Raw genomic sequence first — 10755 nt, 5'->3', positions numbered from 1 at the left:
AGCGAGGCTGAGAGTAGCCCAACTGTATACGCTTGTGGTAGAAGTAGTTGTAATAAAACAAGAGGAAAGGCAAAGAAAAATGTGGTGTTGTAGAGCGACCGATACTTGAACAGTAAGCCTACCAACTCCAATCCCGCTTTGTAGCTGCCAAATGGAACTTTTCCTGGCTCAAGGTCCTCTTTTGTACTCCGTAGCAATCCAAGTCTTCTAAAAGCTTGCTATCTCTGACTCGAATGACTTCATATTCATCACCTGAGTCTCCGGACCCGCCATGCCCACTATCCCCGACCCACGTCCTATGCCCATCATCAATAGTCTTGCTCCTCCTCCTCATCTTTCATATTACTTGGAGGCTCAAGCCGCGAGGTGTTACTTCTGCTTAGGCCACTCAGCCCGCTTCCCTCGCGGTCCTTGAGCCGGTTGGTCAACGCACTAAATCTGCCCTTTAGCCCAGCTAGCCCGCTGCTGCTGCTGCTCCCGCTGCCATTCCCGACTGGTGCAGCGGTGCTGCGCCTGCGGAATTCTCTCTTTGAGTCCGGAACGTCAAGAGCAGAGCCCCTGCTGCTAGGCCTCAAGCTACCTCTTGTTGTCGGACGCTGTCTCGTCTCGCCCGCGCTCGAGGCGGGCCGCATGTTATCGATACCGAGACCCGTTGGAGGGGCACGATCTTGAGGTGTTGGGGGTGTCATCATCAAGAACGATGGTACATTAGCCCCTCGGTGCTGCTCCCCGTTGCTCTGCCCGGAATACGTCGACGAAGTTGTTGTATTTGTGGCCAGGTAGCTTCGTCGGCTCGATGCCACGCTGCTGCTCCTCGAGTCACTTCTCTGGGGCACGGGGATGCTGCTGCCGGATCCCCTCAGGCTGCGCGGAGGGCTGCGAGAGTAGTCGACAGGGCTGGTTCCGAACAAGCTCGAACTATCGTCACTGTTGTCGCCACTGCCACTCATCGCTGGAGTCGCCAAGAGGACCGAGCTTGTCGCAAGTTCACGCAGACGGCCCTGTTCTTTGGTGTTTGGCTTGTGCCTGCTAAACTTGTTCCCGATGATAGCTCCCGTGTGACTGATGAGTGCCTTGATGACACGGGATTTGAGCGCCAGCGCCAGGTCCAGGTTGGACCACGTCTTATTGCGGTACTCAATGGTTGGCAGGCGGAACACAAAATCGTGTACGTCCTCGATGTTACGGTCACCCTTGCCCTTGTATGATAAACATAGGACAACGGATGGCATCTTGATGTAGGCGAACGTCATATAATTGGAAGCGCGGTCCATCATCTTGGTCAGGTCATCTGACGGCTTCTCTTCTGAAGCCTTCCCGCTGCTGCGAAGGGCAAAGCGGGTAGATTTCTTGGTATCGCTTTGTGAAGAGGCGACCGTAGATGACCGCCCAATGCCAGGACGTGGAGTCATCTGACTTGATCGAAGAGACTCGTAAGATGGTTTCTTACTGACAGACTTGGAGTTGAAGAGGCGGAAGACATTCCCCTCGCCGGAATGGACGCTGAGCGCCTTGGCTTTCTCAGGGGTAGATTCTGGTGTTTGAGAATCTGACGTTAACGTTGGTCGGAGGCGAAGTTCCAATGAGCCAGCTCGCGTGTTGAAGCCAGAATCCTTCTCAGATGCAACGGACCCTAGACGGCTGCTATTTGTCATTGATTCAGTTTGAGGGTCATCTTCGGTATCATTCATGCTTTGCGTCAGTATGAAGGGCGAATCAGTCCGGTTGACGTTGTTCTTAGACTCTTCTCCCTCCATCTCCGGGAAGATGTATTCAAAGAGCTTCTTGCCAACTTCTCTCTCGAGTTGTATCTTCAGTGGGAAGAGATTGACCTCGAAATGGTCCATAACGGGAATACCAGCGATAGCCTCCAACATGTGCCAGTAAACGCGGATCATCTGCTGGTTCTCGAACTCCTTGGCATTGAATTTCTCGTCCATGACGTACGGCGCGATCATTTCAGGGTACATTGCATCGGGAAGCAGATTGAGACCCAGAACCTTACCGACCTGGAACAAGTTGATGTGCGAACCATCTGAGTTGTCTGTCCTGTCGTATTCGACGTCCCTGAGCTGAAGCTCTACTAGGGGCTCGTTGTTTTCACGGACAAGATGCCAAACGATTTCTTTCGCAGCGATACTCCATCGGAGCAGGGCATTGCTTTGAGAAGTGGTCTCATATTTCCGCTGCGACGTGGTGATGGCCTTCATCATGAAGAAGAGTTCATCCTCGCACGCACTCAGATCACGCTCGAGGAGCAGGCGGTCTTGCCAGCCCTTCTTATCGAGGTATTTGGAGTTGATCTGGAAATGCGATTTGATCTCCTCCAGTTGCCTGATTCGTTCCTGAAGCTTTATGACCATTTCAGGAGTGCCTCGCAGGTCGCTGAAATCCGACGCCAACATAATCTTCTCGAGCCTCTCGCTTCGTGTCTTTTCCAGGGGTTCGCTGTAAAGCAAAAGGTCGAGAACAATGACGTAAATCGCATAGTATTGCGACGAGTTACAGAGAGCTCTAGCTTGTGGGAATTCAACCCAGAGATTGTCCAATCTGCTCTCGTCATTCTCGCTGCCAGGGTTGTTCGTGCCCTCGCTGTCGTTGATATCGTCATTATACTTGAGACGGAGCGTGTTGTACTTGTCGTATCTGAGCGTTGCCGAAGTCTTTTGGACCACGCGCTTAAACCCGATAGGATCCGATAGAAAATCAAACATGACCTCCATAGGCACCCAGGGGGGCCAGGAAGAACCGGTCGCCGTGCCATACGTGTTTCCAGAATAGAGAGCCAGAAGCTGGCCAGTGAACCACTTCTGATGAGTCACAAAGAATTGCGTTCCATCCATTGCAACCAAGAACCGACGCTGCACGAGACCACTGACCATATCCGATATCCGGGCTTTCTCCATGACCTCAACGACCTTGAGTTCCATGCCCTTTGCAGTAATCAGTACTACATGTTTCTTGTTCTTGTCGCTCTGCAATTGGATCTGAGGCGCTATGAGGCGGACATGGTAGCTGCTCTGTGTCGCGAAGTCCTCCGCAATGCCTGAAGTAATATCCTCGATGTTAACATTAGGCGCAGCATCACCAGCGCCGTTCGACTCATCAGCATTGACGAACTTGCGGCCATCTTGCAGGATCTGCTTGATGCGGTGCTCAATATCCTGGGCGGTTTCTTTGGTCGGGCCGTTGGGCTGAGCAGCGGCAGGATGCTCCTCTTTCTCTGGGGAAGCTGTGCTTCCGGGTTTGTCTTTGCTCTTCGCCTTAGCCTGCTCCTCCACGATGTCTAGAATGAATTTGACTGCTGGCCGGGAGAGGTAGTAAATGAAACCTCTCCTCTGGCTGACTTGGTGACTATAGCGAAGAATGATGTTTCGGAGCAGGTTGTTCCACTTGAGCTGCATGTTGTGGATGACGAAACGGTTCTTGAAATCGCTTGCGTAGTCAGCTCCCGTAGTCCCTCTTGTCTCATCCGCAGGGCTCGCAGATGCGCTTTTTGCCGACGCCCCTGACTTGGGCGACCCGTTACTGGATTGGTCCGGCTCATCATTTGAGACCTTCATGGCTACTGTCTGTAACATGCTTTGCATAAAGACTTTCTTGTCTTTCAGCACACCTGTATGTCTTGTGAAGCTTTCGAAATCTGACCGGAGTTGGTCGTCATTGCCGCCGCCGCGGATGATGTGGAGTTCCTTCTCGCCGCACGCCCTCACGTTGTTGTCGATCTGTGTATCCAATTGATCGAGCCGTTGTTCTATCAACTGCTGCTGTACTTCCCTCGGGTTGTCATCCTGACTCATAATACACATGTGAGTCGGCTCGTGCCCAAAGGGACTGGTACGGTCCGGGTCTCCAGCAATGACGCCTCCGATATCTGTCTGCCTGAAGTATGTAACCCGCGGGGCATAGGCCAGTGGCAGAATCTTGGTGTCAGGGTTCGGTTCTGAAGGCAGAATCCAGTCCAATTCGACAAAGTCATCCATGTCGATCCAACTGAAGTCATTATCTGGGATCGTAAAGTGTGACAAGTCCGTGCCATCCTCTTCACCCTGTGCAATGAGCGTTGAGAGGGAATTCTTCTTGATTGCCTCGGTCGTGGTGCCCTTGATGCTAGCCGAGACAGCACGTACATCGGCAGAGACAAGATCAAGCTGAGCAGCGTGGATTTTCATTGCTGTTGTCCTGCTCTGAGTTTCGCGCCCTCGGTCTCGCGTATTGAATTCCTCTCGGCGCTGGTGCATGTCAAGCATGAAGCTATCGAATCGGACCTTGATGCCCGTTGCTGAGACTGAATTTTCAGAGTAGTCCTCCGCATCCTTGTGTTTGTAGATATGGCTCAAGAAGAGTGGCGCTAGTAGAAGATTGTACTTGATTGTACCAAGATGTCTGCCAAACTTCTTGCTGTTCTTCTCCCTACCAGGCCAAAGAGAGCCTTGGCGAACAGGCAAAGACATCGGGCCACCGAACGTTGACCACCAGGCAAAGAAGTGGGTGAAAAACCTCGGTGTCAAGTGGACAGTGTTGTAGCTCCTAGATGTCTGAAGCTCAGTAGATTGCCAGTCTCTATCGACAGGAGCTCTAACCCCAATCGACAGGTGAATATGTTGACTCCTGAAGCCTCTGAAAGCATCGTACGGAAGGCCACCCTCGGGCTTGGCGTGTTGTGGGGCCTTGAGAACGACGTCGTAATGAGGCTTGAATTCGAAGCTGCGATGGCCGTTCTCAATGGCCTTTTCGAAAACAAGACCAGCCATCCACTGAACGTTGCCCGATAACTTCATCACAACTTTCTTGAATAGAGCACCGGACTTGTAGGCATCCTCGCTGGAGATACTGTCACCCTCCCCAGTCCGCCGGGCGGCTTCACGTTCCTGGTGACTAAAGTCCGGGATAGCAAGAACATACTCGCCGCTGTCCACTGTCATGAACTTCTTAGGTTCATTCTCTGTATTAATGTTCCACCGTACATCGTTGCGCCAACACATTAGGAAACCAGCGCCGTTTCCAATGACATTATAGGGGTCTCGGGTGCCTTTGAGAGCAAGATGCACATCGCCATCGCCTTTCCATGCCACCCGGACTCGGGAGTGGAAGTTCAGCCGGATTTTGTCCCAGAATCCCACTCGTTCGGACGGGTCAAGCTGGGGCTTGGTGAAGGACTCAATGACCATCATCATATCTTGAATCGCTGGCTGATATGAAGGACCCCAGGTAATTCGTGTTGGGTACGCAGTGTTGATATCCACATGCATATCGGAATATGATTTGACGGGGCCAATAGTCCGGCGCACATCGATTGCAAAACTGCCTCCGGATGGCTGTCCTGGTTCGCTGTTGGTTGGCGGTGTGATTTGAACCTTAATCCTTCTGGTTGACCCGCTGCCACGGTATTCCTCGGCTATGACGAAGTCTGTCTTCAAAGACATGGCTGGTAAGCGAGATGATTGGCCAGACTTCAGGGCAGGAATATGTAGTAGTGGTAAGGGATAATCTCGCAGGTTCATCTTGGCCTGGCTCATGCTGATCTGGACGTTCATTGGTATGAGGAGTGAGTACTTCATATCCTTTGGCATGCCTTTCCCAACATCATGAAGGAAATCAGGCAGATGGTGTAGAGGGAAAGATGGCTTGTCGATCATGAAATGCAGATCCTCAATCACAGCACCCATGAGCGCGGGTCGTTGGGGTACTTCCAGGATCTTCTCGTGACTCTCTAGGTCTTCAGGGATGTGCTCTTGGCCCCAATGTAAGCCCCTAAGATCTTTCATGCCATTCCTGGCCATTTGATAATGACGATCGATCCGTTTTCTCCAGCTCTGAGCATTGTGTTCGTGTAGCCTCTGCCTTGCCTCTTGTATTGAGACGTGTGCGCTGCCGCTGAAGCCAAGTATACCATCAGGGTCATAGCGTGGCTTATTCCGTCCTCGTGAACTATCGTCAGCCGGCCTACCGTCCATAGCGGTGCGAGGTCGTCCGTCTTCACTCCGGCTGCGGCTCCAGGATACGCCAGCATTGTTGGTTCGCCCTCGAGTCACTGCTGACCGATTTCGCAGGCGGGTAGACTCCTTTCGAATTTCTGCTTCGTGTATCTTCTTGACTTTGACACGATAAGCCTCCTCACGGGCCAGTCTCTGAAGTTGTTCAACCCGCCCGGCCCGGTAGATCATACCCAACTTCCATTCGAAGGCACCATCTTCCAACTCGAACAAGAGATGGCGAGTCCGAATGGAAATTTTCGGCACATTCTTGGGTCCTTCAGGCGCCTTATCGAGGATATACTCGTTTGTCCCAGTTTTGAATCGGTGATGTAACTGCTGAGAGGCCTTGATGACGTTAATGAAGTTGTCCGAGATCTTGTTGATGATAAGTTCATGCGGAACAGCAAGGCGCATTGCGTCAGTATTGATATCAAACATCCTGTCGTCTTGGTACCCAAATGCTGTGAACTTCCTTGACTCGCGGTAATCCAGACGGAAAGCCTGAATGCTAGCTACCCGGGCCCAGACGCCTTGCATCCGTGGCGCTCCAGCGAAGAGGCGTACAAGCTTGGCGTGGATGAACGGTGCAGACCATCTGTGACGACCGGCATCAAGACTATAAATCTGGAGCATGACGGGAGGATCGGCAGGTAGGTCAGCCTTGATCTGGATAAGAGAAGCTTTGACGTCAATCGTCACCAATTCCTTCGCAGGATGAGGCAGGTGATCCATCTGATCTGTGGCAGGCGATTCGGGTGAGAACGAAGGAGGACTCAGATGATCACTCAACCCGGGGCTCGTTGCCGAATGATGTTGCGTCGCCTTGAAGTCTGTAGTATCCCGTTTTGTCCGCATGAAGGCCTTCTTCAGCACCATGACGGCAACACCTACAGCGTAGTGGCGGTAAAGCGAATATTGTAGCATCAAAGTCTTGAGATGGGAGTGCACATGCAGAATGGGTCCCTGCTTGTCACTGGTAGTTGACAATGCAACCTCAAACCTGGGCATATGTACAAAAGGATCGGCCTCCCACTTCTCTGCGTTGTCAATGATGAAGGCTTCGAGCCCACGGACATGAATGGCGATCCGGCGTCCGTCACCGTGGTTGAGATACTCCGGGTGTTTTTTTCTGGGAGACGCAGGCGAAGGCAATGATCTCAGTACATCTGGATCAGGCAGTATTGCACGGCTCGCTGCCCGCCTTCTCGACGTGGGGCGCTGTCGAAGATGCTGATCCATGCGCTGAGCGCGATACTCGGCAGACCAAGAGTCTATCTGCAGTGCGACTCCCCGACTGATATTTGGAAAATCGTCATCGGTTCCCGCGAGCTCGGCGCTGAAGTCGTCGGCCGAGACCTGGAAGTGTAGGAGCCATGGTGGCAGTGCCCTAAGGCCATTGTGCGGCTTCTGAGACTTAGATCTGCCGTGCTTGTCCGGCTCGACGTCAAGTCTCAGTTGTCGAAGGATCTGTCGAATGCCATCTCCTATCTCTGGCCGCACCAGGTGGATGGCCAGGGATTGCAGATGCCCATTAGCCATCACATGGACGTCGGGATTTGCGCCGAGGGTGACCTTCAGATCAAAGAATTCGGTTTCAACCAGATCTAAACGAGTTCCCTGCGCTGTCTGGTAGTAAAGATTATGCGTCTGAACACGCATTTGCGACACGAGAGAATAGTGCAGATCCTCAACCGCCGAGTGGAAAGATTCGACATCCAAAGAGATGGAGGATATGGACGAAATGATCAGGTCAAAATCGTCGGGATCGTTCGTCTTCTGTACAGGGGGCAAGGCGACGCGTATAACGGGCTCATGCATGGTGAATTTGATGTTCGCCTTGGGCAGAAGACGAGATATTAACAGATGCCGTTGCTGTACTTGGGCTTTGGGGGCTTTGGGGCGAGGTCTGAGAAGCGCCACGAGGATCGGAAGATGCTTGGGATCTAGATCGACAGACGGTGAGGTGACTACGCTGTTGGCGAAGAGAATGTTGGCGTTACGCTCTTCCGCGCTTCCATCATCTGAAAGCTCAACCGTCTTGGAGGGAAGCGTTGTCTTAACGGTCGTGGTGGCCATTGGGATGTAAACTAAGCGTTCAGGTTTCCCATGTCCATCGTCCAAGCCAACAGATATCGAGAGAGCAGCGGCGAGCGCCTCGTGTGCAAGATCCTTGGAAGGGAAGTACATCCGGTGCGCAGGAGACTTCGGATCCAGGCGATGCAAGTCGATACCCACTTCCTTCATGGTGAAATTCAGGAGCAGGGGCGTACCCGACGCTTTGACTGTTTCGACCTTCTTGCTGAGGCCGACCAGACTCACGGCGAACTGAACCTCCTTGATGCCGCGGAGAATAGAGCTCACAAACTCCTTGGAGTCCGAGACCGTCTGCATAAGATCCTGGTCGGTACTGCCTGGCTGACCGAGCTCCTGGATGACTTGATCTACAGACACATCCAAAGCCTCAACAGTATGATAGTCCTTGGAATACATCCGCTTGCATCTCTGGTAACGCTCGACGCAAGTTTGCACATCGTCATAGGGGATATGCACACGACCAAGTTTCAGGGCGATTGTGGCATCGCGGAGTCCGTCCAGGCGCTCGTAGAGGAATCCATGAACGTTGAGCACGGCGTTGTCGAGTACTTCGGACGCCTCCCCGCCGTTGGCAGTAAACAGCACGCTTCGTAGAGTGACGATCCACTCTGCCTGTTGCTTCTGGAGCTTCTGGTCTGCCCTGGTTTGGAAGAAATAGCGAGCGCGATCCACCATCTTGCGACGGGTGTCGACTGCCACAGTGAAGTTGCCACACTGAATCTGGCCAACATCCACGATATTGACGGTGGAGTCGGTAGCCACCACATCGACCATCCGAAGCCAATGTATGTTCCGGTGTAGTCGCTTCAGTTTCTCTTTCATCCGCGTGAGTTGTTTCCACGTCTCGCTGCGCGCCACGCCGAAGGTGGCTCGGCGGGTCAGGGGAACTTTCTTCGGGAGAGGTTTGGACGTGGCCTCGCCGGGTCCGCCATCTTCGTCGTCGCTGTCATCCCCGACAATGCCAGCCTTGTGGCGTTCCAGCTGTCTTATGTCCACGGTCACAGCAAGCTCGCTGACGACAATGCTGAGCCATGTGGGTTGGGAGAAGGTCGGCCGGTGCACGTTGAGGCCGAGGCCCCGGATCTCGATCTTGATGCCATCCTTGGGGGTGTAGGCGAGGCGGCGGAGGGAGAAGTAGCCGATGCGCTGTATAGAGATGCCGGTGACGATACGTAGCAGAGCGAAGACGACGAAGGACGCGATGTAGGCGAGGACAATGACGCCGAAGATAAAGGTCGGGTTGAACAGGGCCATGGTTTCTGCACCTCACGGCGCCCTCGGCGCGTCCCACGGAGCCGGCTGGAAGGGAAGAAGGCTGTCAGCAGGGGCAACAATGGCGCGGACGGCCTCTGCGGGCCAGCAATCAGCTCTGGTGGAAGCTTACATGATGTTTACTTGTGAGACCGTTTCCCTTCATCATCAACTAGTGCTAATAGTGTGAGTGTATGCGGCGATATCCCATCTCGACACTGTCCCGAGGATACCGATCACCATGCACCGGGTGGTAGCGCGGCCGTCCGGAGGGCTGGCGACGTCGAACCGCTTGCAAATCAAATCGGGCGACGAGTGGAAAAGATCCGGCCTCGTGATATCGGCGGCTCACGGTGTCTCGGGCGGCTGGAATGCGACTTGGGGCAGCTGGGCGACGCTGTGAACTCGAAAGGGGACTTGCTTGCTCGCTACAGTAGGTTTTAGTCCATCTACCTTAGTCTGGGCGTGGTCGCTAGGAATGCTTAGAAAGGATGCACGTCACGCTGCAGCACCGACGATAAGTGTGTCAATAGTGGTGGCAGTGGGTACAGACAAGATGACGATCTCTCCCCGAAATGCGCACGTACGAAAGGGGCTCTGTCGCAAGAGGAAACCATCCAAATACATACACAAAGGCCGCGGGCAGGAGACAAGAGGCGAAGCAATGTCTACTCTTGTTGAGCCGCAAATTGACATTGACCCTCTTGACTGACTGTTCAGTTGCTCCCCAACAGCCTCGCGTCCAGCTGGTCAGGCCCCGGGTCTGCTTACTGAGAATCCCAGTCCTCCGGAGCGGTCCCACCGTCCACGAACTCGTTTTTCTCCCTGAGCTTGTTGATCCTTGCTGCTGTTAACTCCGGCTTGCAGGGGGACGTGCGCCCCAGCGATTGGCGGACTAGTGGGGCTCAGTGGACTTGGCTCAGAGAGCTTGGGGCTAGGAGCTTCCTAGGAGCTTCCAGCGTCAGGGGAAAATCAAGATGGGGCCAGAGAATCTCAATTTGGGCAGATCGCGGGCGCGAGATAATGGACCTTCTGCAGCCTGTGGACATCCCACATCCCGTGCGAGGTCTGGTGATCAGCCTTGTATGATTTGTGAGCGGAGTCCACGCCCCTTCTGGCTCTGTATTTCCCTGTTCATATGTTGCCAACGGTGCTGACTCCCGGCATATCACTGTGATCACGTCCAACCTTGGGCTCCCATCATCAACTTCAGTCTAGGTCGAGGCGGATTCATTCTGCTACCTACTGGGCGCAATGCCTCTACATCCAGCTATCGCTAATTAGCTACCGGTCTCAACCGTCTCTTTCTAGAGGCTGGTCTGCCTGATGCATCTCCAAGCGCTGCATGCTTGCGAGCTTCGAGGGACAAGCCGCCTACCTAAAGGACACATGAAAAAGGCTCTCATCCCCAAGTGGATGAACAAGGCTGATG

At 53.5% G+C, this 10755-nt stretch overlaps 1 protein-coding gene across 1 annotated transcript; it reads right to left on the bottom strand.

Annotated features, from left to right (window-relative positions):
• Nucleotides 1-308: 308 nt before the first annotated feature.
• On the bottom strand, nt 309-9326 carry JN550_006611 (uncharacterized protein; the record flags this gene model as incomplete). Its single annotated transcript, XM_049318369.1, has 1 exon — nt 309-9326. One exon carries the CDS (start codon nt 9324-9326, stop codon nt 309-311), a length of 9018 nt encoding a protein of 3005 aa, XP_049171499.1.
• Nucleotides 9327-10755: the final 1429 nt, after the last annotated feature.

Source organism: Neoarthrinium moseri (genome assembly GCF_022829205.1).
Source record: "Neoarthrinium moseri strain CBS 164.80 chromosome Unknown scaffold23_Wmoseri_CBS_16480, whole genome shotgun sequence".
Taxonomy (NCBI): Eukaryota; Fungi; Ascomycota; class Sordariomycetes; order Amphisphaeriales; family Apiosporaceae; genus Neoarthrinium; species Neoarthrinium moseri.
Note: the sequence above shows the minus strand (reverse complement) of the source record. Positions and strands in the feature narration are given on the sequence as shown.